Genomic DNA, 27,131 nt, shown 5'->3' on the forward strand with positions numbered 1-27,131 from the left:
AATTCCCTATTAGACTAAATTCTCTGAAGGAAATATCTTTTTCTACACTACACTTAGAGTTCAGCAATTGAATAGCTGAATGAGTGAAATGTTGCTTTAATATTCATGTGAAAATAGCATCTCCATTCTTTTTTTGGTCTTATTTCTGTCTTTTAAAATATTATGGAGTTTATTTATTTGGCCTGATCACGCTGTTTGTGCCATAGCTCTGCAAATTATCAGTGTAGCCTGTGGCTCTGATTCAGTAAATCACATTCAGTCGTAATAGGTTTGGGTTACAGATTGCCTGAGTTATGGGGGAGTGCAGGTGGGAAAGCCAGTTATTTTGTTACCTTAATACTTGGCCTTTTATGTGAGCTACAGCCTATAACCTGCTACAGACTGTCTTTAGTCCTTTAAATGCTTTAAAGCTATAGTTGTTCTCACAAGAGCTGTACCTTTACTCAGCCTTTTCTGTGCTAGTATTGATAAATTTAGGAATTACTTCTTTTTTTTTATTTATTTTTATTTAATTTTTTTTTATTTTTGGCTGCACTGGGTCTTCGTTGCTGTGCGCCGGCTTTCTCTAGTTGTGGAGAGTGGGGGCTACTCTTCCTTGCGGTGTGCGGGCTTCTCATTGCGGTGGCTTCTCCTGTTGCGGAGCACGGGCTCTAGAGTGCAGGCTCAGTAGTTGTGGCACATGGGCTCAGTAGTTGTGGCTCGCGGGCTCTAGAGCGCAGGCTCAGTAGTTGTGGCGCACGGGTTTAGTTGCTCCGCAGCATGTGGGATCTTCCCGGACCAGGGCTCGAACCCCTGTCCCCTGCATCGGCAGGCGGATTCTTAACCACTGCACCACCAGGGAAGCCAGGAATTACTTCTTAAAGGCAGTTATGATTGAACTCTCTTTAGATATCTGACTAATTCAGTGATTCTCAATCTGGTCTTCTCTGAGATATTTCAATGAGTATTTTGCGTAGAATGGTCAAATAAGTTGGGAATTCCTCTTGGAGAGAGACTAAGAGCACATTAGCATATTGAAGACTAAAGAATCTTAAGTCTGACTTCAGTGCATTAATATTTTTAATATTCATGGTCATTTGTTAATATCTTGAGGTTGTACTCAGAGAAGCAAACTTTGGGAAATGCTTCTCTAAATGATTGGTATGAAACCAATTTGGGGTAGCATTTATAAAGAGAAATCAGAAGTGAAAATAGAGTTAAGTTTGGAAAGTCTAAATGTGTAGGTCTTAGGACAAATACTTAATGGTCATAATTGTGACTGAGTATTTTATTAGGTGGTCATGATATATCATGTTCTTAACCATTGCTGTTAGGAAAAAAAGATTAAAAAAAATTAAAATCCAAAGTAAAATCAGTTTCTTAGACTAGGCTACCGTTTGAACGGTGCCTCTTAGCTCATCTCTATTCAGAGATAGGATGGCTTTCCCTCCAAGTAGGTATCTTTGTTAGGCTTTTCATTTGGAGGAAGACGGAAATTCTGTCCTCAGCTAAGAATTGGCAGTTGATGCAGGTGTCCTTCAGGTTCTTGTCTAGAAGTAACACCTTGATCTCTCACCTCCCCATATTTATCTAGACTTGCCTGAGAGACAAATTTTAAGGAGGATTCCCTGAAAGATACTCAGTTCATGCATTCTCCTGTTCTTGTTCAACAAGGATGGATAATGAATGATTGAACACATTCTGCTTAAGTTACCCGACTTTTGTTATCTTTTGATTTGTCTTATTTAAACTTTTGTCCCCAAATCATGTGTCCAGGATATGAGTAGAGACCTATGGTCATTGACTACAGATTGTCTTTATACAGAAAATAACATTAGAACTAGAGTTTTGTAGCCTTGACATTTAAGACTGTGCTTTGAAAAGCAAATTAATATGGTCATTTGTAAATATCAGAACCAAATAGATTCATGAGATAGGGACTCTTTGCCCACATAGTTTAGTAAGTTTGTTTAGTAAGGGAGCTAAGGTGTGCGTGTATACAGTTAATAGACTGCTTACAGTCTAAGGTGTGCATGTATACAGTTAATAGACTGCTTACAGTCATAGAAGTGCCATGCTTTCCATAAATAACCATACAGATGTTCAAAGAAGAGAATAGTCTTAGCTAAGAATAATCTAAAAGTGTTTCCTGGAACAGTGTATCTCATTTTGTCTTTGAAGGATTTCATTGCAGCTTGGTGAGACTTTTCTTACAGAGACGTTATTCATAGGATAAGGGCAAGACAGAATCCATAAAGGCATAGCAGTAATTAGAGAGTGCAGAGCAGTTCAGTCCAGGACCATATATGGATACAGGTAGGTAAGTCTGATACATGTGAGTATGATTTGAAGGCAGACACTTTACCATGGATGCCAAGCTTAGTCAGGGGACCTGAAGGGTGATCACAGTCCAGTTGCAGGATAATCAGAATTAAAGAGCCAGAGTTCAGGGTATGGACCAGGCCAATCAATGGTGAATTGCTCTAACATCATGTATTAATCCTTTGAAACGGCAGTAAGAGCCTGTGGTTGGATGAGTTTTAAAGAGCTCTTCACGTGAATATTGGGATGGATCTGAGAGGAAGTTAAGAGACATTTTCAGGGTATTCTTAATTTGTGTTGAGTATAGGGAAATAGTAAAATTGGAAAAGTAGCTTGAAGCCAGATGATAAAGGTCTTTGAATCTCAGGTTGAGGAATTTAGACTTCATTGGATTTTGGAAAGCTGTTGCGGGATAACATAAATCAGAGTGATGTTTTGGGAATACTGATCTGGAAGTAGCTGCAAAGATGGATCAGAGGGAGAAGTACCTGGAGGTGGGAAGCCAAATTAGGAAGCAGTAGTTTGGGTGTGTGAGTACATGTGAATGTACTTAATGCCACTGAATTTTCTACTTACAAATGATTAAAATGGTAACTTTTATGTTACGTATATTTTACGACAGTAAAAATCTAATCAAACACTTTAAAAATATTCCTTGACTCTCCAGATATCATCATAAGACTTCTTCTTGTGGAGATATGTCAAGAACTTCATGCACCTCCTCCTTTAGCCTTGTGGAAATAAGAAAGTGCTATTTCATGGTTGCTGTTTCAACTATCAATGGTGATATGCTACAAAGGTGATTCTGGGAGAATCAGAATATAGGATTGATGTATACTTGGTGTCACAGGGGGCACATTGAGCATTGTAAGACCATACAAGTAACTGTTCTTTCCTGGACAAATTGGTTTTGACTTCATGTTATTATGCAGCCCAGATACTGAGGAATTATTTTAAAAAGTAGTTCCTTTTGAATCACCCAGTATTTCTTTGTAGTCATACCTTCATACCGCCTTAATTAGGACCATTTTTATTATCAGCTAAATTAAGTAGAGCATAATATCAATTTTTTTCAATAAATTTTTTTTATTTTATTATTATTATTTTTATTTTTGGCTGCACTGGGTCCTTGTCGTTGCACGCGGGCTTCCTCTAGTTGCAGCAAGCGGGGGCTACTCTTTGTTGCAGCGCGCAAGCTTCTCATTGCGGTGGCTTCTCTTGTTGTGGAGCACGGGCTCTAGGCACGCGGGCTTCAGTAGTTGTGGCATGCAAGATCAGTAGTTGAGGCTCGCAGGCTCTAGAGCACAGGCTCAGTAGTGGCACACGGGCCTAGTGGCTCCACGGCATGTGGGATCTTCCCACACCAGGGCTCAAACCCGTGTCCCCTGCATTGGCAGGCGGATTCCTAACCACTGCGCCAGCAGGGAAGCCTGAGCATAATATCAGTTATTTTGTAATAAAATCTTAGGAGGGTGCCAAGCAACAATTTTTTTTCTTTTTTTTTTATTGAACTATAGATGATTTACAATATTGTGTTAGTTTCAGGTGTACAGCATAGTGGTTCAGTTACACATACACACACAATAAATCCTTGTTGTTTATCTATTTTAATATAGTGGTGTATATCTGTTAATCCCATACTCCAGACTTATCCCCCTCCCCCCTTTCCCCTTTGGTAACCATAAGTTTGTTTTCTATGTCTGTGAGTCTGTTTTTGTTTTGTAAATAAGTTCATTTGTATTATTTTTTAGATTCCATGTATAGTGATGGCATATAATATTTGTCTTTCTCTATTTGACTTCACTAGTATGATAATCTCTAGGTCCATCCATGTTGCTGCAAATAGCAATATTTCACTCTTTTTCTGGCTGAATAATATTCCATTGTTTATGTATACTACATCTTCTTTATCCATTCATCTGTTGCTTCCATGTCTTGGCTATTATAAATAGTGCTACTATGAACATTGGGGTGCATGTATCTTTTCAAATTAGAGTTTTTGTCTTTTCTGGATATATGCCCAAGAGTGGGATTGCTGGATCATATGGTAACTTTATTTTTAGTTTTTTTTTTTTTTAGTTTTAGTTTTTTAAGGAACCTCCATCCAACAGTGTAGGAGGGTTCCCTTTTCTCCACACCCCCTCCAGCATTTATTATTTGTAGACTTTTTGATGATGGCCATTCTGATGGGTATGAGGTGATACCTCATTGTAGTTTTGATTTGCATTTCTCCGATAATTAGCATTGTTGAGCATCTTTTCGTGTTCCTGTTGGCCATCTGTATGCCTTCTTTGGAGAAATGTCTATTTAGGTCTTCCAAGCAGCAATTTTATACGCTTTAATTTGTATGTATGTGTATCAAGATGAATTATATGTATTCTCTAAGATAGTTTTGCTTTATTTTTAAAACCAAGTTTCTTTGAAATCTTCTGGAATGGGTACCTGTTAGGTCTCATTTTGAAAAGTAGAATTTATTGAAGTCCTTTATAAAAGACTTTTATTAAAAAGTCTTTTATAAAGACTTTTATAAAAAATATTTATTTTTTTTTATTTATTTATTTAGTTAGTTTTGGCTGTGTTGGGTCTTCATTGCTGCGCGCGGGCTTTCTTTTTAGTTGCAGCGAGCAGGGGCTACTCTTCCTTGCAGTGTGTGGGCTTCTCATTGAGTGGCCTCTTGTTGTGGAGCACGGGCTCTAGGTGCACGGGCTTCAGTAGCTGTGGCTCACGGGCTCTAGAGTGCAGGCTCAGTAGTTGTGGCGCATGGAGCTGCATGTGGGTTCCTCCCGGACCAGGACTCGAACCCGTATCCCCTGCATTGGCAGGCGGATTCTCAACCACTGCACCACCAGGGAAGCCCTAAAGTATTTTTTAACCTTCTTTTTTCTTTAACTGTTCCCAAGATTGATATTTTATATACCATGAAATTTACCTCATTTAAGTGTACAATTCAGTGATTTTTAGCAAAATTACAAAATTGTGCAAACATCACCACAATGTGGATTTACATTTCTACCTCCCCTAAAAAAGATCTCTAGTATCCATTGGTAGTTACTCCCCCTTTGTACCCCCAGTGAACCACTGATCTACTTTTTGTCTCTATAGATTTCCTTTTCTGGGTATTTCATATAAATGGAATTCTATAGTATGTGGTCTTTTGTGTCTGGCTTCTTTTACTTAACATAAAATTTTGAGGTTCGTTCATGTTATTGCATGTATCAATTGTTTATTCCTTTTTATTGCTGAATAGTATTCTGTTGTCCAGACATACCATATTTTGTTTATCCATTCACCATTTGATGGACATTTAGATTATTTCACTTTTTGACTATTATGAATAATAACTGCTGTGAACATTCACATAAAAGGCTTTGAGTGGTGGACATGTGTTTTTATTTCTCTTGAATAGATAACTAGGAGAGGAAGTGCTAAGTCATATGGTAACTATATTCAAATTTTCAATCAACTGCCAAACTTTTCTATAGTGGCTATAATATTTTACATTTTCACCAGCAATGTATGTGGGTTTCAGTTCCACATCTTCCCCAACAATTGTTATTGTCTTTTTACTGTAGCTGTTCTAGTGGGTATAAAGTGGTATCCCTCTGTAATTTTAATTTGCAATTTTTGATGTTGAGCATCTCCATGTGCCTGTTAAGCCATTTGTATATCTTCTTTGGTAAAATGTCTGTTCAAAGTCTTTTGCCCATTTTTTAGTTGAGTTATCTTTTTACTGAGTTGTAAGAGTTCTAAAGACATATCTAAAGTCATGAGGATTTTTTTTTTCTTGTAGAAGTTTTATATTTTGGGGTTTTACACCTGGGTCTCTGATCCATTTTGAGTTAATTTTTGTGCATGGTATGAGGTAATGGTTTAAATTCAACTTTTATATGTGCTATATATTCAGTTGTCCAGCACAATTTGTTGAAGACTGTCCTTTCCCCCATTGAAATTGCCTTGGCACCTTCATTGAAAATTAATTGACCATAAATGTAAGGGTTTATTTCTGGATTTTTCAGCTCTATTTCATTGGTCTATGTGGTTATCCTTATGCCAGTACCACACTGTCCTGGTGACTGTAGCTTTATGATATATTTAAAATCAGAAAGTATAAGTGAGTAAGCCCTGTACTTTTTCAAAATTATTTTGACTATTCTAATTCTTTTGTGTGTCCATATAAATTTAATAATCAGCTTGTCAATTTCTGGGAAAAAAAAAAAAGAAAAGCCTGCTAGGATTTTAATAGGGATTATGTTGAATCTGTGGCTCAATTGGGAGAGAATTTTTAACATTCTCTTAAGGAGAAAGATTGTATTAGGAAATTTTAAAAATCTGTAATAAAAAGAGAAGACAACTCAAGATAAAGATGTTCTGGTTTCCTTTCAAGATTATACCTTAATTTATTAGATTATAAACTTTTACAAGTAATTTACTATTTATTGAGCACTCACTGTATATGTCAGATGGTGGGCTAATTGCTCTGTGTTGTCCCATTATTTAATCTTGGCTCAACCCCTTAACTCTTTAAAAATAACCAGTTATAAGGTAGAAGATGTTACATGAAAGACAGTTGGGGGGAAGGTTGTTACACTGATTGATTCTATAGTGAAGACGTTTTGAGTCTAACATTGTCCTTAACAACATAAGGTAGCAAAGAGAATGCTCAGGTTTCTCACCCTCACTTTTACTCTTTGCTCCAGTTTTCTGAATCATCTCTAAATCTTTTTACTTTATGACATGTTTATAAGGGATTGTAAAATACTCTGCCAGTATATCTATTCCCTTGTAAGTGGACTACCTCACACATATGTATGAATGTAAATACAAAGTGAAAAAGGGAGCAGCTGTTTTGAAGGGTGATGCTGAGAACATGTGCTCCTCTATGAGGTGTACAGCAGTGAACTTGTGGTACAGATTTGGATAGTTGTGAGTAATTATTAATTGTAAGATGAAAGAGAATTGAGTATAAATTTTAAGGCACTGCTTCAGAAAAGTATCATGAATTTTCATTGTGACAGGTGACAGTATTTCTATAGTTTGGTGTTTTTCTCATCCTTTTAACTTCTGCATTTGCATTAGGAGGCAGTGCCTAACAAGAGCTTTATCATGGTCTTTCTATAGACTGCTGTATTCTCTTCTTGTGTCTAGAAGGTCTGATTTCTCTTCACATTGATAGCAAGCAGGCAAAATAAAGGGAGAATGAATAGCGTTTCATCTTTCACTACTCATCTCCATTCTGCAGCCGTGCAGTCGGAAACCCTTGTGCATGAAGACAGATTTGTTCTATGGCCTCGGAGTTGGGTGCCGGGGACGATGGCGGCTTCACTGAGCTGGCAAAGCCCCTCTATCTTCAGTACCTGGAGAGGGCCCTCCGGTTGGACCATTTCCTGCGACAAACATCAGCCATCTTCAACAGGAATATTTCTAGGTATGGTATTCCGTCTTCCCAATATAACGTTTCCCCACATTTCTGATTCCCATTATTCCTGTAGATTTTATGGTTTAAGTATCTTATGGGTTTTGCGATGTTTGATTTTTTTTTTCCTTCTTTCTGTCAAATAAAATACAGTCAGCTTAATCAAAGGATCAATTTCTTCTGTAAAGTGTTCAGTCTACTAACCATAAATTATAATATTTCGCTGGGTCAGCTGTTATTGTGGATTCACCATTCTTCAATTTATAGTGATGAAAGTGAAGATGGACTGGATGACAATAATCCTTTATTACCCCAATCTGGGGATCCCTTGATACAAGTTAAGGAAGAACCTCCAAATTCATTGCTTGGTGAGACTTCTGGAGCAAGTAGTTCTGGAATGTTAAACACATACTCATTGAATGGAGTTCTACAGTCAGGTCAGTGTGGTGTGAAATCCCTCTTTGGACTATCAGTTCTTTTGGGGCAGGTGTCCTTTCATTTTTTTATTCTTTATGTTTCTTTACACAGAAACAAAATCTGACAAAGGGAATTTATATAACTTCTCTAAGTTGAAGAAAAGCAGAAAGTGGCTAAAGGTAAGAGATAAGGCAGAATGTTTATAATTCAAATAACCTACTAAAATTACAAATAGAAGGATAAGTTACTGACTAATTATGGCACATTGGCAGAGATTTTCCTAGACATGAGTCTTTTATTCTGGGTGTGGTTTTTCAAGAGATTATAAGAGAAAAATCTAGAGGACTCAACGAAGTTCATTTTAGCAAACATTTTTGGGAATGAAGCCCTATACTGAGCGAGGGAGTATAGAAATATATCAGATAAGATCCTTGCTCTCACTGGCTTGTAATCAGGATTATTAATCTATTTTTTTTATTAGTCACTGAGTAGTTCATTCATTCAACAGATGTTGATTGGCGCATACTGCCTTGGGAGATACTGTTGTAGATAGATAGGGTTCCTGCCCTGAGGAGCTTACCCTGAGGAGCTTACACTCTAATGTAGGGAGGCAGTGAGTAAGTCTGTAAATAAATAAATACAGTTTCTTTAAAGAGGTAACATTTCAACTGATTGCTGAATGATCAGAAGGAACTATGTGAAGGTTTAAGATAAGAGCATTTCAATCAGAAGGACCGATGGTAGAAGTCCTGAGAAAGGAAGCAACTTGGTATGTTTGGGGAAGAAAGGAGGTTGGTATAGCTGGAGCACAGTAAATGAGAAGATAGTAGAAACTGAGGTTATTAGCTGATCACATTGGGCCTTGTACACTATGTTACGGAATTTGTATTTTAACTCTTGTTACAGTGCTAAGCAATTAGAGTGTTTGTTAGCAAGGCAGTGACAATCTCATTTATACTCTTACAAGATTACTGTCATTAGCTAGACTGAATTAAGGATAGCATTTCTTTTATTGAAACTAATTATTTCTCTATTTTATACTTTTTTTATGAAGAGCTCAAAGTAATTTAAAGGTAGTCTTTTATTTTTATCACCAGCCCCTTTAAAAGGCTCATGTGGAAAAGGCCTGAAAAGGCTCATGTGGAAAAGGCCTGATTAGCTTCACATCAATGAGGTTTTAAACTGTTGGGAATGCAGTAACCTTATGCTTGGCCATCACATTTTTAAAAATTGAGATGTAATTCACATGCCATAAAATCTACCCTTTTAAAATGTGTATAATTTAATAATTTTTAGTACTTTCATAAAGTTAATACAGCCATTACCACTATCTAATTCCAGAACATTTTCAACACTCCAGGAAGAAACTCTGCTCATTAACAGTCACCCTTTCTCTACTTTCCCCAGCCCTTGGGAGCCACTAACCTGTTTTCTGTCTCTGTGGATTTGCCTATCCTGGACATTTCATATAAATGGAAACATAAAATGTGGCCTTTTATGTCTGGCTTCTTTTACTTAGCATGATGTTTTCAAGGTTCATTCATGTTGTGTGTTGTGGCACATGTCAGTACTACTTCCTTCATTTTAATGGCTGAATAATTCTTCGTTATCTGGATAATACCACATTTTGTTTATCCATTCATCAGTTAATGGATTTTGGGGTTGTTTCCCCTTTATTAGGCATCACAGCTTGCTTTCTATATTATACCTTTATGCCCTATAGTAGTTTTTTAGGTTTTGTTTAGTTTTTTGCCTTGGTATTTGACATTTATTTAAATTATCTTATGTGTAGCATATGTACTAAGTGAAATTTAGCCTTGTTGCTGTTGATAGCATTTCTCATGTTTTGGCGCTCTTTAATTCATGACTTCTAGGTTTAATTGGTATCTTTTTGTTTTTTAGTTGAATTGGTAAAGAATAGTATAAGGGAAACTGGAATGACTATCCTCCAGCTGTTTTTGTCATTGTTTTGGGATCTGGAAAAAACCCTTGGATTATAAAAGGAATTGCTTCATATCAGAGGTTCCATTTCCATTTCCTCCCTTTTTCAGAGCATTCTGCTAAGCGATGAATCCAGTGAGGCAGATTCTCAGAGTGAAGACAATGATGAAGAAGAAGAAGAAGAAGAAGAACTCAATCTCAGCAGAGAAGAACTTCATAATATGTTGCGACTGCACAAATACAAGAAACTTCACCAGAATAAGTATAGTAAAGACAAGGAGGTAAGGGTTTCAGGAGAAATCTCAGATTTTCATGCTGGGTATTTACTCTCTGGTTTATATTAATTGAACATACATCATTTTAACTTTATATTTAGATGGTGGTTGTGGTTGTTCTGATAATTGAAATATACTTCACATACTAAAAAAATTCAGCCTTTTAATGTACACAGTTCAGTTGGTCTTAGTATATTCATAGAGTTTGTAACTATCATCACTTTCTAATTTCAGAACATTTTCTCACCCCAGAAAGAAATCTCATTTCCCTTAGCTCTGGCCCCTCATTCTTTCCTTTTTTTTTTTTTTTTTTTAATTTTTTTGCGTTTAAAAATTTTTTGCTGTGTGGCTTGCAGGATCTCAGTTCCCCTACCAGGGATCGAACCCAGACCATAGCAGTGAACATCTGGAATCCTAACCACTAGGCCACCAGGGAACTCCCCCCCTCATTCTCTTTATTCCCCTCAGCCCCAGACAGCCATCAGTCCACCATTTGTCTCTATAAATGTGCCTATTCTAGACATTTCATACAAATGGAACAACATGTGTCCAGCTTCTCTCACTTAGCATAAGGTTTTCAGGGTTCATTCATATTGTAGCATGTATTAGTACCTCATTCCTTTTTATTACCAAGTAATATTCCATTATATGGACATAGTGCATTTTATTTATCCATGCATCATTTGATGAACTAATTGGATTGTTTCTACTTTTTGGGTTTTATGGATTGTAGCTATGAATAGTGACTTGTTTCACTTTTTGGCTCTTATGAATAATGCTGCCCTGAAGATTTGTGTGCAGATTTTCGGTGTGGACATGTATTTTTATTTCTCTTGGGTATATACCAAGGAAAAGAATTGCTGGGTCATATGATAACACTATGCTTACCCTTTGGGGGAACTGTCAGGCTGTTTTCCAAAGCAGCTGCACCATTTAAAATTCTTGTGGTTGCTTTTTAATGCAGTTGTTCTTTGGAAGTGTTCCTATCTTGGAAAAACTCCCTTTCTTCACATACTAACATTAGATTGATGATAGTTTTATGTGGCAACTATTTGAATGCTGTTACAAACGCCTTCTGATTTTTGTCAGGAGTGTAGCACTTTGTACATAATGAGCAATAGAATATTTGAAGACCTAAAACTTTCCAGCAATTAGTTAAGGTCCAAAGTTAGTTCAGAAAGCTTTGAATAATATGCTAAAAGTTATAAACCTGTAGAAGTAATAAATAGTAAGATGTATGAAGATGTATGACTTTTGACTTAGACAAGGAGTTCCTTTTTAAAGTACAATGCTAAGGCAGTTGGTGCTCAAAATACTTGGTCTTTTTTAAATTGAAGTAAAAGACACGTGGGAAAGTCCACAGATTTTAAGTTTACAGCTGTATGAATGCTTTAACAGAGGACATTGTAATAGTTCTCCATGTCACTCTTCTATCCTAGTTTCAGTCTTTGAACAACTCATTTGCCTATAATTCAGGAAAGAGATTCTGCAGTGGACTACCTAATTTTATTTATCTTCGTATTTACCCGTTAGTAATAAGTCAGACAAAATTTGAGCTTTGGAGGTCAATTTGAATGAAATGTTTGAAAAGATTAATTACTCTCTGGACAGAAAAAAATAAGATTATTCATATGTTAGAATTCTGGTAACAAAGACACTGTGTATAATATTGTCAGATTCTTAGTGGGAAATGAAGAGAGAAGACTTCAAAGATTGAAGAATTGTGATGGCTGGGGACTATTCAAACTAAATATAAGACTAAGAGCTGGGAAAGCAGGCATTAGAAACCTTAGTAAATCTGGGGACCTATTGGTAGTAGAAGTATGGTTTATTTCTTGTTGATGAATTGAAGAGGAGACCTTTCTGCAATGACAAATATGTGTCAGGACAAAGTAAATATTCTGGTGGAGAATCAGAATCATGAAGGGTTTTTTTTTGTTTTTTTAAGTTATTTTCAACAACTTTCCGTGTGCATAGCCAATGAACCCATTTTGTTCTGAAGTTAAGGGAATAATTCACTTTGATGTATTAAACGTTTATTGGTCTCTTTGTGGGAAGAATACTGTATGTAGGAACTATGGTTTTTCTCTGCATCAGCCTTCTTTAGTAAAGATAATTTGAAGGCTGTGCTGTAGGAAAGACAGGCCCTTCTAAACATCACTGTCTTTGCCTGCTTCAGTTGCAGCAATACCAATACTACAGTGCAGGCCTGCTCTCCACATATGACCCTTTCTATGAGCAACAACGGCACCTTCTTGGACCCAAAAAAAAGAAATTCAAGGAAGAAAAGAAACTTAAAGGTGAGCATATTGACCTGCCTTCTACCTTTACTCATTCTTAGTTCCAGGTACGTTTGGGCTTTGAACATAATCCATGTAGTAGAAATTTGCTTTATCTGAAAAACCCTAGTCTCCCTTATCCAATTACTAGTTGTAAATAGTATTAAATTTATTTTGTATTTGGTTTATGATCTTTTCTAGAATTATAAAGACATGAGAACTATAGATTCTTTGCCAGAGATTTAAGCCAATTAGGTTATTCCTTTTTTTCTTCTACATACTCTCCAAATATTGAAAATGTTCTGGGACAGGAAGCAGTTAGTTATACACAGGGAAGTATGAAGAGTCACCTGAAGTATTTGGAATAAGTTATAATTGTTGCTGTATGTAGTGATTTAAAATAGACACCTCCTGATGATCTTCTGTAGTGCTTGTTTGCATGTTTGCCAGGAAATGTCTTTTCCTCTCTGAGTTCCAAGCAGCTGGAAATCAGGAAGGAAATAGGAAAGGAAAGTTTTAGACTATCTGTACTAGGCAGATTTTATTCCCCTAAAGGCATGAACTCTGTACAGAAACACTCTTTTCAGCCTTCTTCCCTTATTTCGTCCACATCCTCCTTGTTTATCTCAGTATTTTCTCATCCTTCCACCCTCCCTCTCAAACTAGATTTTTGTTTCATGTGCAGTTTTCTTTTCGCAGGTCTTAGTGTCATATCAGTTAATGCATTTTTTTTCTTTCTCTGTTATTTTTCTTTAGTCAACTTACATTGCTACCAAGTAGAAAAGTTTCCTTCCTCTGATCATGACTTGAGCTCATGATACTTCATAAGCCTCCTTTCCTATTGTTGGGTTCAAAAGAAATACAGTTCTTAGGTTCTCTTCTATTTCTCTTTCATGTAAACAGAGGAAGTATCCAGTGTTCTTTTTTGAGGTAGTGTTAGCTTCTTTGTGGAATATTCATGGACCTGAATAGATAAAAGGAAAAACATTGCCAGTCTCAGTGGAATGAGAAAAGAACCTTGATTTTTCTTAAAGTGATGAGGTTGTTTTGTGACTTTCTCCTGTGGAAGGGAAGAAATGAAACCTTCTGAGAGTCTGTCTCCTTTGCAGCTAAGTTGAAAAAAGTGAAGAAGAAAAGGCGAAGAGATGAAGAACTTTCCTCTGAAGAATCCCCTCGTCGCCACCACCACCAGACCAAAGTGTTTGCCAAGTTCTCTCATGATGCACCTCCTCCTGGCACCAAGAAGAAGCACTTATCCATTGAGCAGCTCAATGCTCGTCGCAGGAAAGTATGGCTCAGCATTGTGAAAAAGGAACTACCAAAGGTAAGTGAGTGCCTCCAGATAGAATGTTTTCTCTGCCTGCCCTCCAAAGAGAAGCTGTGAGAGCTAGGTACTTTCACAGGGTTCAGAAAGAAAACTAATCTTTTGGAATTAGGAAAATCCTGAATAGTACTCTCTTCAGTTAACTGATTTTCTAGAATTTGATCAAAATACACGAGATAATTGTTGTGTTATGCTCCTTGGCCAAAAAAATGGAGGGAAACCTCTTTGAGGAATGCAGTTTTCTTACATAAAGAAATAGAGATTTGACAGCAAATTGATAGGTCATAATGCAGGAAATTAAAATGATGGACATGTGTTTCTTACACTTTATAAACATTTGGATGTTACTGAATAATCACCGGTATTAGAAGAAAATGTGAATGATTTAGGAAAAACATGTATAAGCATTCATTTTGCTCTTTTAATTTGCTTGAATGTTTTATTTTGATATACTAATTTCAAACTTAAAAGCTGCAGGAATAATGTCTGTATACCCTATTTATTTATTTATTTGTTTATTTATGGCTGTGTTGGGTCTTAGTTGCAGCACGCGGGATCTTTGTTGTGGTGCGCAGGCTTCTCTCTAGTTGTGGTGTGTGGGCTTAGTTGCCCCAAGGCATGTGATATCTTAGTTCCCCGACCAGGGATCGTACCAGCGTCCCCTGCATTGCAAGACCAGTTCTTAACCACTGGACCACCAAGGAAATCCCCTTATACTCTTTAGTTAGATTCACCAGTCATTTGCATTTTACCCAGTTAATTGCTTCATTATAAATTGAGTGCAATCTTAATAGACATATGAACAGGATATTTTATGAATTAAAGAAGATGATTCTAAACTCAATGTGGAAAAAGTCAATATGTGAGAATTGCTAGGGAAACAGTAAAAAAAGCCTTCCCAAACATTAAAACATACTATAAAATCTCTACAGTTAGAACAGTGTGGTACTGACACATGAATAGGCAGATAGACTAGTAGTACTTTTAATAAATGGTGTTGGGACAACTAGATAGCCATTTTGAAAAAGGTAAAATTAGGTCTGTATCTCACACATATACTCCAAATGGATTTGGCATCTCAATGTAAAAAAAAGAAATCATACAAATATTAGAATAAAGCGACTGCATTTCTATCTAATATTTGTGTAGGAAAAGAGTTTCTAACTATGATTCAACATCCAGAGGTAATAAAAGAAAATACTCTTAAATTTGGCCACATAAAAATAAATTTTTGCATGACAAAAGACAACTGACAAACTGGGAGATATTATTTTTTTATTTTTTAAAATTTTTTATTTTTTAAATTCAATTTTGGCTGTGTTGGGTCTTTGCTGCTGCATGTGGGCCTTCTCTAGTTGCGGCGAGCAGGGGCTACTCTTTGTTGCGGTGTGTGGGCCTCTCATTGCAGTGGCTTCTCATTTTGCGGAGCACGGGCTCTAGGCGCGCGGGCTTCAGTAGTTGTGGCACACAGGCTTAGTTGCTCCGCTGCATGTGGGATCTTCCCGGACCAGGGCTTGAACCCATGTCCCCTGCATTGGCAGGCGTATTCTTAACCACTGCGCCACCAGGGAAGTCCCCATTATTTACATTGAATACTACAGTCAAAGGGATGTTACCTCTAATAATATAGAAAGAACTGTTAAAAATTGAGGGACAGGGACTTCCCTGGTGGTCCAGTGGGTAAGACTCTGTGCTCCCAATGCAGGGGACTCGGATTCAATCCCTGGTCGGGGAACTGGATCCCACATGCATGCCACAACTAAAGACCCCACATGACACAACTAAACATGCCACAACGAAGATCCTGCATGCCGCAACTGAGACCCAGTGCAGCCAAAATAAATAAATATTTTTTAAAAAAATGGAGGGACAAATGACCACAGATTCAGTAGACAAATGGGAAAATGTCAAGAATAGACAATTAGCAAAGAAAGATACAAAAATGGCTCTCAAACATATTAAAAAGGGTCAAAGTCTCTCATAATTGGGGTAGTACAAATTAAAATAACACTTAGACATCATTTGTCACCTATCACACTGGCAGAAATTTAAAAATACGACAACACATTCTGTTAAGGAGCCTGTGGGGAAGCAGGTGCTCGCATACATTACTGATAGGAATACAAATTAGGACTGTGTTGCAGGGAAAGTTGGCAACACCTAGCAATCTACAGATGCACTTACCTTTAAAATCAGCACTACCAGTTCTAGGAATCTACCTTAAAGCTAAAGCAACCATAAAAAAATACATGTAAACAAGGTTATTCATTGTAGCATTATGTGTAATTGCGAAATAACAGAAACAATCTAAATGGTTATATATGGGGCTTGAATTAAACGATGGTAGATCTGTCCAGTGGATTATTATACTGCTGTTAAAAATAAAGAACGAGGAAGACCTCCCTGAACTGATATGAAGTAATTTCGAGGACGTACAGTTAAGTGAAAGAGGCAAAACACAAAAAAGTAAGTATACCCTTCATGTAAGAATAGAGGGAATACAAGAAAATACACAAATATCTGCTCATTCGTTCAAAAGAAATTCAAGAAGGATGAACCAGCAGTTAAAGTGATTGATTCCTTATAGAGGGCAAGTGGGGAAAGGGTAGAAAGGAGGGAAGGAATGGGAACAGGGTAGCAAGGATGAGAAGGAAGGAGTCTTTGAGTATATTTTGTATAAGGCTGACTTAGAACCATAGTAATGTTTCACAGATTTCTGATATACCTCCAATATTAAACCAACCAGGATGTGGGTGGAGAGGGAGGTTGGGGCGATGTGTGGTCAAAATGGAATAAAAGTAGGAACAAATGAACTTAACTGTATTAGAAATGAGTAACATGATCAAGTTGCAGGGAGTGGGGAAGAAAGAACTCATCTAAGTAACTGAGGAGAACGTTATTTTGATTGGATATGTAAGGCTAAAGACTGATGGAACTATGCGTAAACGCCATGATTGACATAGTAAAAGTGTTTCTCATAGGGGAATGAATAGGTTAGCAATTTTGAAACTACTTTATGTGTATACTAGGAATGAACAAATAAGTAAATATATTGTAGATGAGCCAGTTTCTCACTGCTGGAGAAAGAAGTTAATAAGTAAGGAGAAGGGGAAAGCTAAAATGAAGCCCATGAAGTTTGACTGGGATCAGAGGTATCAGTATAAATGCATGGTTATATATATATATACACACATACAGATAGATAACTGAAATATACTTGGGTGTGTATGCATGGATTAGCATGCATATGTATATTTTTTCTGGTTCTGTTTGCTGAGAGGGCCTAGAAGCAGTGACACCCCAGTAACAACGAAGATACCTAGCAACCAGGTCTTGATTTCTTACTTACTTACTTACTTACTTATTTATTTTTGGTTGTGTTGCATCTTCGTTGCTGCGAGCGGGCTTTCTCTAGTTGCGGAGGGCGGGGGCTACTCTTCGTCACAGTGCGCGGGCTTCTCATTGCAGTGGCTTCTCTTGTCGCGGAGCACAGGCTCTAGGTGCGCGGGCTTCAGTAGTTGTGGCGCACGGGTTTAGTTGCTCTGTGGCATGTGGCATCTTCCCCAGACCAGGGATCGAACCCATGTCCCCTGCATTGGCAGGTGGATTCTTAACCACTGCACCACCAGGGAAGTCCCTGGGTCTTGATTTCTAAACAACTTTTATTCTCTAATAAGAGGAACCAAGGCTCCTTGAAGAAGTACCTTATTCCAGAACTCAGCAGGGAAAATACAGAATGAACCTTAGGGAATTTTCTGGCGGTCCAGTGGTTAGGACTTGTTGCTTTCACTGCCGGGGCCCGGGTTCAATCCCTGGTCAGGGAACTAAAATCCCGCAAGCCGTGCAGCGCAGCCAAAGGCAAAATGAAAAACATTTTAAAGTGATGCCAGAAAGTAAAGAAGTTCTGAAGAAAGATCGGGGGGAGGTGGGGCTTCTCAAAAGAACACAGGAGCCAACCTGAAGGAGCGCCTCGTGGCCAAAGTTAGAATAATTTGAGCAACAAAATAAATAAGAATAATACTGGATTTTGACCCATAGAATAAAAGAAATATTGTCAGTCCATACTGTTGCAAGTAAATACTTGAATAGACAAAGTGTAGAAGGAACAACTCTTCCTTTCAGTAGGAATTCCGGTTAGTAAGTGTAGAAGGAAAGAAGGAAATAAAATTATCCTTATGCAAACACCACAGTAATAATTGTTGCAGACTACATTTATGAATGCTAAAATTAGAGGGCAAAAGTTAAAGGAGAAGCAGAAGTTGCATAGCTTCAAAATTGGCAGAGTGCACCTTAACCAAATGATCAAAGTAAACATCACTAGTAATATAAATTTTGATATCATGAACTCCTTGATGTGATGCACTGAGAGGAGCACATCATCAAAACATCATTTCTCTGATATTCTTGCCATAGTAAACGATGTCATTCCCATCATGAGGAAAAACCGGAAAACCACACATTTTGGGACACTTTACAGAATAACTGATTGGTGCTTTTCAAAAGTGTCAAGGACATGAAAGAGAAGGACTGAGGAAATGTTACATACAGGAAGAGATTAAGGAGAAGAACAACTAAATGAACGCATTGTGAGATCCTGTGTAGGATCCTGGAACAGTGAAAGGATATTAGTGGAAAAGTTGTTGACATTCAAATAAGACCTATATATAATTTGGTTAATGCTTTACTGGTGTTAATTTCCTTGCTTTTTTTTTTTTTTAATTAAATTCGTAAGTGTCGAGAAGCATCACTTTTTATTTATTGTTTTTTAAAGGGAACTTTAATTAATTTATTTATTTATTTTTGGCTGCATTGGCTCTTCGTTGCTGCATGGGCTTTCTTTAGTTGTGGTGAGTGGGGGCTACTCTTTGTTGCAGTGCGTGGGCTTCTCATTGTGGTAGATTCTCTTGTGGCAGAGCATGGGCTCTAGGCACATGGGCTTCAGTAGTTGTGGCGTGCGGGCTTCAGTAGATGTGGCTCACGGGCTTCAGTAGTTGTGGCTCATGGGCTCTAGAGGGCAGTTAATTTCCTTTCTTAATAATTGCACTATGGTTATATAAGTTGCTAAAATTAGGGAAAGCGGGGGTGGGGAGTAGTAAGGGAACTCTACTATTTTTTGCATGTTTTCCATAACTCTAAAGTTAGTTCAGTTTCCTCACACTGTATACAAAAATAAACTCAAACTGGATTAAGGACCTGAGAAGATCTCATAAGATCTGAAACCATGAAACTCCTGGACGAAAACATAGGCAGAACAACCTTTGACATAAATTGTAGCAGTATTTCTTTGGATCTGTCTCTTGAGGCAAAAGAAGAAATAAAAGCAAAAGTAAACAAATGGGACCTAGTTAAATGTAAAAGGTTTTGCCCAGCAAGGAAAACCATTGACAGAACAAAAAGATAATGTATAGAATGAGAGAAGATATTTGCAAATGGTATGACTGGCAAAGGATTAATATGCAAAATATATAAACAGCTCATACAACTCAGTATCAAAAAAGCAACCTAATCAGAAAATGGCCAGAAGACTTGAATACACACTTTTCCAAAGAAGACATGTAGATGGTTAACACGTACATGAAAAGATATTCAACATTGCTAATCATCAGAGAAATGCAAATCAAAACAAAAATGAGATATCACCTCACACCTGTCAGAATGGCTGTTAATCAGAAGGACCACAAATAACAAATGTTGGAGAGGATGTGGGGAAGAAGGAACCCTAGCACACTGTTGGTGGGAATGTAAATTGGTATGGAGGTCCTTCAGAAAACTAAAAATAGAACTACCATATGATCCAACTAGAGAAAGCCCGCGCACAGCAACAAAGACCCAACGCAGCCAAAAAATAGATAAATAAATTAATTAAAAATTTAAAAAAAGAAAAATATGGCAAGAATAATGCAAGGAACTGCCATGTATCTTTTACTCGTATTTAGCACCTGTTTGCCTCATTTGCTTTTGCCATATAAATGCATACTTTTTTTCTCACTCATTTTAAGGGTTAGTTTGAGATTTTGTGCTAAATTTACTCCTAATAATTGTGTGTTTCCAAAGAAAAAGGAAATCATCTAGTGCATAACCACAGTGCAGTATTAAAAATTATTATCTGACCCATAGGTTTTCATATTTCATCACTTGTTTCAATAATGTCCTTTATAGCACTTTCCCCACCTCTGAATCAATCTAGGACTACATGTTGCATTTAATTGTCATGTCTCATTAATCTCCTTTATTCTGAAACAATTCCTTAGCTTTCATCTTTCCTGACATTGTTATTTTGAAGAGTATACCATTTTGTAGAATATTTTTGAATTTGGGTTTGTGTGATGTTTCCTTGGGATTAGATTTGAATTATGCATTTTTGGCAATATTACTAGAGAGTGATATGTTCTTGACATATCTCATCAGGAGGCACTTGACACATCTGTCCCTATATAGTGATATTAGCTTTGATCCCTTAGTATGATGGTGCCTCTGTACTGTGCAATTACTTCCCCTCCCTCCATAGCAATTAATAAATATTTCTGGAGAGAGAGTATGTGTTTGGGCATTCTTTTTTTTTAATTGAGATATAGTTGATTTATAATGTTAGGTGTACAGCATAGTGATTCAAAATTTTTATACATTATACTCCATTTAAAGTTATTATAAAATATTGGCTAAGTTCTCTGTGCTATACAATATATCCTTGTTGCTTATTTATTTTTTATACATAGTAGTTTGTACCTGTTAATCCCATACCTCTATCTTGTTCCCTCTCTTCCCCCTTCCCACTAGCAACCACTCGTTTGTTCTCTATATCTATGAGACTGTTTCTGGTTTGTTATATTCATTTGTTTGTTTTATTTCTTATATTCTACATGTAAGTGATAACATACAGTATTTGTCTTTCTCTGACTTATTTCACTAAGCATAATACCCTCTAGGTCCATCCATGTTGTTGCAAATGGCAGAATTTCATTCTTTTTTATGGCTGAGTAATATTCCGGGGTGTGTGTGTGTATGTATCACATCTTCTTTATTCATTCATCTGTTGTTGGACACTTAGGTTGTTTCCATATCTTGGCTATTTTAGATAGTGCTACTATGAGCATTGGGGTGCATGTATCTTTTTGACTTAGTGTTTTCGTTTTCTTTGGATGTATACCCAGGGGTGGAATTGCTGGATGATATGGTAGTTGTATTTTTAGTTAGTTAGTTAGTTAGTTAGTTAGTTAGTTAGTTAGTTATGGCTGTGTTGGGTCTTCGTTTCTGTGCGAGGGCTTTCTCTAGTTGCGGCAAGTGGGGGCCTCTCACTATCGCGGCCTCTCTTGTTGTGGAACACAGGCTTCAGACGCGCAGGCTCAGCAATTGTGGCTCACGGGCCTAGTCGCTCTGCAGCATGTGGGATCTTCCCGGACCAGGGCTCGAACCCGTGTCCCCTGCATTGGCAGGCAGATTCTCAACCACTGCGCCACCAGGGAAGTCCTATTTTTAGTTTTTTGAGGGCCCTCCATACTGTTTTCCATAGTGGCTGTACCAATTTACATTCCCACCAGCAGTGTGCTAGGGTTCCCTTTCTCCATATCCTCTCCAACATTTATTTGTGATCCTCTTGATGGTAGCCATTCTGACAGGTGTGAGGTGATATCTCATTTTTGTTTTGACTGAATTTCTGTGATAATTAGTGATGTTGAGCACCTTTTCATGTGCCTGTTGACTTTGTATGAACATTCGTGATGGGAAAAGTTACAGAAAAACTTGTTTCATACTTGGTGAAGAGGCTTCAGATGATGCCCTCTGATGATAAGGAATTCAGTGGGAATATTTGAGAATTTTATCTTTAAAGTGGCAGTAGTTGCTTTAGAATTAGAGAAAGTTTTTGTTAAAAGCCCTAAAAATTCCCTTAATCAGACAGTCTGAGGTGGGATTATTATAGAAATGGCTTTCAGGCCCTTTGTATAACTTCACACCCATTGTTTCTTTACAGTCTGGGGGAGATTTCTTTAATAGTCAGAGAGCCACTCAGCTCTGCCTCTTCTTTCCCACATCAAATAAATGGACCATCATGGTTAAAATCAGGTTTCTTTATTGAAGCTAGTTTTTTTTAAGTGAAGTGGTAGACATAATAAGCAGCTTGAGACTTGGTTGTGGGCTGCTGAGTCATCTTGTGTTAGGTCTGCCTCGGAATTTTTGTTGAAGAAGGTGAGGTCAAGTGGTGGTAGAAATTAAGTAATAGTGGCAGTGGGTTTGCCTTGGCTGGAGGTAGGGCTAGAATCACAAACTAAGAAGCTAGTTTACCTTTCTCCTAATGATTTTTGTATCTGTGTGCCCTGCTGTCTCAGCTTCTTTGCATATTGACCCTAGAAAGCAGTGTTCTAATCAGGGTGGTGCTAGGATTAGGGTATGTTGTTACATTTTCCTCGTTCACTTCAAGCCTTAAATATAGCTTAAATTTTTTCCAGAAGGATACAGAAGACTCAATTTAAGGCAGATACAACACCAGTTTATTTTTTTTAATGAGGCTTTAGGAGCTTTATGTGTTGTTCTGAGTTGGTACATTTGGGTGACTCTTAGAAGTAATGTATTTTATTTTAATTGAAAGAAGTAATGTATTTTGACTACGCTTGGTTTGGCATTTTATTTTTTAATCTTTGAGAAGATCAGTAAAGTACGGTGCCAGTCTACACAATCTTATTTCAAAAAAGAGTCCTAAATGAAGTATTGTTTTTAACTATTTTAGGCCAACAAGCAGAAAGCTTCAGCTCGTAACCTGTTTCTCACCAATAGCCGCAAGGTATGATTATATTTCCCATTTTATGTTTTGCTGGAATGTGTTCTTATTATTTAGATCTATGGTTGCTGCTCTTGTCTCCTGTGACCTGTTGATACTTTATCTAATAGTACTTAAGAGAGTTTCTAAATGTTCTCAATCTATTTTTTAAACATCTTTATTGGAGTATAATTGCTTTACAATGTTGTGTAGTTTCTGCAGTATAACAAAGTGAATCAGCTATACATATACATATATCCCCATATCCCCTCCCTCTTGCATCTCCCTCCCACCCTCCCTATCCCACCCCTCTAGGTGGACACAAAGCACCGAGCTGATCTCCCTGTGCAATGCAGCTGCTTCCCACTAGCTATCCCTTTTACATTTGGTAGGGTATATATGTCAATGCTACTCTCTCACTTCGTCCTAGCTTACCTTTCCCCCGCCCCGTGTCCTCAAGTCCATTCTATACATCTGCGTCTTTTTTTTTTTTTTAAACATCTTTATTAGAGTATAATTGCTTTACAATGGTGTGTCAGTTTCTGCTTTATAACAAAGTGAATCAGTTATACATATACATATGTCTCCATATCTCTTCCCTCTTGCATCTCCCTCCCTCCCACCCTCGCTATCCCACCCCTCTAGGTGGTGACGTCTGCGTCTTTATTCCTGTCCTGCCCCTAGGTTCGTTAGAACCTTTTTTATTTTTATTTTTTAGATTCCATATATATGTGTTAGCATACGGTATTTGTTTCTCTCTTTCTGACTTACTTCACTCTGTATGACAGACTCTAGGTCCATCCACCTCACTACAAATAACTCAATTTCGTTTCTTTTTCAATCTATTTTAAAAATAAAATTGCTCTTCCTTGCATTTCTGGTTTTCAAATTTTGGGGGGTAAGACCATAGCCTACTGTTAATTCCTTGGGCAGATCATGCAGTCATCCTGTGCTCAGTCTCTTCATCTAAGAAATGATGGTATTAATACTTTCCCTTAGAGGGAATTAACGCAACTTTCTTTGGGTATTGTGAGAATTAGATGAAGTAACCTTACTAGTTGTGTTTCCCTGGGCTAGTTACTCATCCTCATTTCCTCATCTATATATAAAATATCAACTTCATAGGGTTTTTGTGGAGAATGAGTTAGTTTAATATATGTTAAGCTTAGAATGGTGCCTAGCATATAATAAACACTGACAGCTATTATTATTATTATTATTAAAAAAATTTTTTTGGCCACGCCACACGGCTTGTGGGATTTTAGTTTCCCAACCAAGGATTGAACCCCTGGGCCCTTAGCAGTGAGTATGCAAAGCCCTAACCACTAGACCGCCAGGGACTTCCTGAAGGCTTTTATTATTAATGTGTATGATAATATTTCAAAACTTCCCAGAACATCTTAGGTTATTATACTTTTTTTTCATCTTCTCAGGCAATGTGTCTGTAGATTTCTCATCCCTGATATTACTTTGTGGCCTGGGACTGGCTCACAGGACTGTATAGAGACGTTAATCAGATTAGGGAGAAAGAGACGTGGCCATAGGAGGACTATATGCCCTGAACAGGTTGAGGGATGCTGTGGTTTAGAGTCCAGGGAGAACTGGCCCCGGTGTTGGTCCTCCTCCATCGTGATAACATTGTTGTCACTTGCAGCTCGCCCACCAATGCATGAAGGAGGTGCGTCGAGCCGCCTTGCAGGCCCAGAAAAACTGTAAGGAGACCTTACCTCGTGCTCGCCGCCTCACCAAGGAAATGCTTCTATACTGGAAGAAGTATGAGAAGGTGGAGAAGGAACACCGCAAACGTGCAGAGAAGGAAGCCTTGGAGCAGCGGAAGTTGGATGAAGAAATGCGGGAGGTAGGGCAATAGCATGAAATTTTGAAAACCATAATTGCTGCAGCCATATTAAGAGATGGGTTAGCATTTCATAAGTTATAAATCTAACCAATGAAATGGTTGAAAAAATATTTTAAGACATAACTTTGAGTATAGTGATTTTAGTCCAGTAAATCAGTTCTGTTTTTATTCTTTTAGTAAGGCCCTCTCCCTGGCCTTCACCTCTCTTCTATGCTCATTTCCTCTCTTCTTTTTTTTTTTTTTTTTTTTTTTTAAATTTTATTTATTTTTGGCTGTGTTGGGTCTTCGTTGCTGAACGTGGGCTTTCTCTAGTTGCAGCAAGTGGGGGCCACTCTTCGTTGGGGTGTGTGGGCTTCTCATTGCAGTGGCTTCTCTTGTTGCAGAGCATGGGCTCTAGGCGTGTGAGCTTCAGTAGTTGTGGTGCACGGGCTTTGTTGCTCCGCGGCATGTGGGATCTTCCCAGACCAGGGCTCGAACGTGTGTCCCCTGCATTGGCAGGCGGATTTGTAACCACTGCGCCACCAGGGAAGTCCCCATTTCCTCTATTCTTTGTAGCCTTATTCTTTTGAATATTTCTGGAGGACACCCTTCCCCAGCCTCCCCCCACAAAAAAAACAAAAGGAATGAAAGAAAAAACAGCTTAGAGCTTATCTGGGCTTGGTTCCAGATGCTGGCTGTAATTTCGATTTGTTGGAAGATGAGGGCTGGTTGCCAAATTTAGGGCCAGATAGGGACAATGGACAACTAGCTCAGTTTTCTGAGACACCCCCCCCTCCCCACCCGCTGCCACCTACTTTTCTGTTTTAATTTGCAGTCAGTTCTCTTGCTAAGCTTGATATCAGCTGAGAGTATTATTCAGGGAAGCAAGAGGAGAGATTAAGAGGACAGAGATATTATGTTGCCATTGGTAAGCCCATTGGGATGAGTCGAAGGACAGTTGAGGTCTGGAGAAGGAAGGGAATCAGAGGATTGAATGTTTTCTTTCGGGTATAGTAGTACTCCTGTCAAAGCAGAGCCATGGAGACTGTTTTGAGTTCTTGGTCTTCCCTCCTGTCTCATGCCTTTGAGGGGGAATATGGATTTTGCCCAGTTCTCTTAAGTCCCTGGGTGACTTGTTTCTTTGCATGGAAGATAAACATATTATTGAGTTAGTAAACTTTTGATGCTAATGGAAATATTTGCTCACTGAGTTTAGAGGCATTTGAGTTAGTCACAGATCTTGAAGTTTTGAAACTGACTTGGCTTATGATTAGGTTTGTGAGACATTCTCTCAATTATGTTGATAGCTAACTGATGAGACTTTCATCTGTGATTATGTTGACTTATGTGTCTTTTTCTCTGAATTTTTTTTTTTAAGTTAATTTATTTATTTATTTTTTCATTTATTTTTGGCTGTGTTGGGTCTTCGTTTCTGTGCGAGGGCTTTCTCTAGTTACGGCAAGCGGGGGCCACTGTTCATCGCGGCGCGTGGGCCTCTCACTATCGTGGCCTCTCTTGTTGCGGAGCACAGACTCCAGATGCGCAGGCTCAATAGTTGTGGCTCACGGGCCTAGTCGCTCCGCGGCATGTGGGATCTTCCCAGACCAGGGCTGGAGCCCATGTCCCCTGCATTGGCAGGCAGATTCTCAACCACTGCGCCACCAGGGAAGCCCTGAATTTTTGAATTAAGACATTTTTGATGTATCCTTGTTCCCTTAATTTGCCTTCTTCATTTAGACACATAGTAGTTGACTTCCTTAAGGTTAAAGGAAATGTTACTTTTTATGGTTTAATTTAGAAAAGTTTTCTTTTAATTTTTGGCCGCACCGCGCCTTTTGCGGTATCTTAGTTCCCCCACCAGGGAATGAACCCGTGCCCCCTGCAGTGGAAGCACGGAATCTGAACCACTGGACCACCAGGGAAGTTCCAAGAAAGGTTTTCTTGTCAGTACTTTAGCTTTAGAACATGAACATCTGTATCCTTTATGAAAATAAATCAGTTTTCTCTCAAACTTTCAGATTTTTTTTTCTAATCTGAATTTGGCTAAAGTGTTATAAAACCTTAAGGAGAAAGCCTAGTTTTGTGTAGCATACTTTGGGACTTATGTCCTTCCTGGCCATGTTCCTTATTTTATTGTTGTTTTTCTTTTGTGGAGGTGGATCAAGGATAAATCAAGTATACTTCATATGAATTTTATTATAAAATAGTTCACGCAGAATAATGATTCTTTGATTTGATATTTATTGTGTATGCTGTATTTCATATAATTCAGTCTTTTGGATCATTTGCTTACTCATTTTATTGTTTATCTTGAAGAATGATTTTTACTGACATAATGATTATTTTCCTTACTAGGTTATTTCAGAGGCACTTTGAATTTAGCTTTCTCATACTTTAAAAAAAGGTATATGTGTTTGTGATTTTGTATTTGGTCTATATTCATGTTTTATAGCTATCATTATCACAGATGAACAGTAGGCTGTTTTGGGGAGCATTTTCTTTTTTTCATGGGCTTCTTATTCTCAGATACCTCCTGCATTGACTTTCAGAATAATTTATAGCTCTTCATCACTTATTTTGCCTTTTGGTGTT

The 27,131-nt window shown here is 37.8% G+C and overlaps 1 protein-coding gene across 5 annotated transcripts in view; it reads left to right on the forward strand.

The window, feature by feature from the left end:
• The window catches only part of INO80 (INO80 complex ATPase subunit), a 129,772-nt gene that overhangs the window by 19,601 nt on the left and 83,040 nt on the right, over positions 1-27,131 (forward strand). For 2 of the 5 annotated variants that reach the window (XM_036842975.1, XM_036842977.1), the window contains exons 2-9: positions 7,541-7,726; positions 7,868-8,151; positions 8,243-8,310; positions 10,183-10,353; positions 12,527-12,647; positions 13,736-13,950; positions 22,673-22,726; positions 24,357-24,560. In XM_036842975.1, coding sequence (XP_036698870.1) covers positions 7,584-7,726; positions 7,868-8,151; positions 8,243-8,310; positions 10,183-10,353; positions 12,527-12,647; positions 13,736-13,950; positions 22,673-22,726; positions 24,357-24,560 — 1,260 coding nt within the window. In that variant the 5' untranslated portion in view covers positions 7,541-7,583. Of the gene's footprint in view, positions 1-6,713; positions 7,727-7,867; positions 8,152-8,242; positions 8,311-10,182; positions 10,354-12,526; positions 12,648-13,735; positions 13,951-22,672; positions 22,727-24,356; positions 24,561-27,131 lie in introns of those variants that run through there. The other 3 variants (XM_036842978.1, XM_036842976.1, XM_036842979.1) reach the window with 3 other exon arrangements.

This window comes from Balaenoptera musculus, chromosome 2, assembly GCF_009873245.2.
Source record: "Balaenoptera musculus isolate JJ_BM4_2016_0621 chromosome 2, mBalMus1.pri.v3, whole genome shotgun sequence".
Classification (NCBI taxonomy): Eukaryota; Metazoa; Chordata; class Mammalia; order Artiodactyla; family Balaenopteridae; genus Balaenoptera; species Balaenoptera musculus.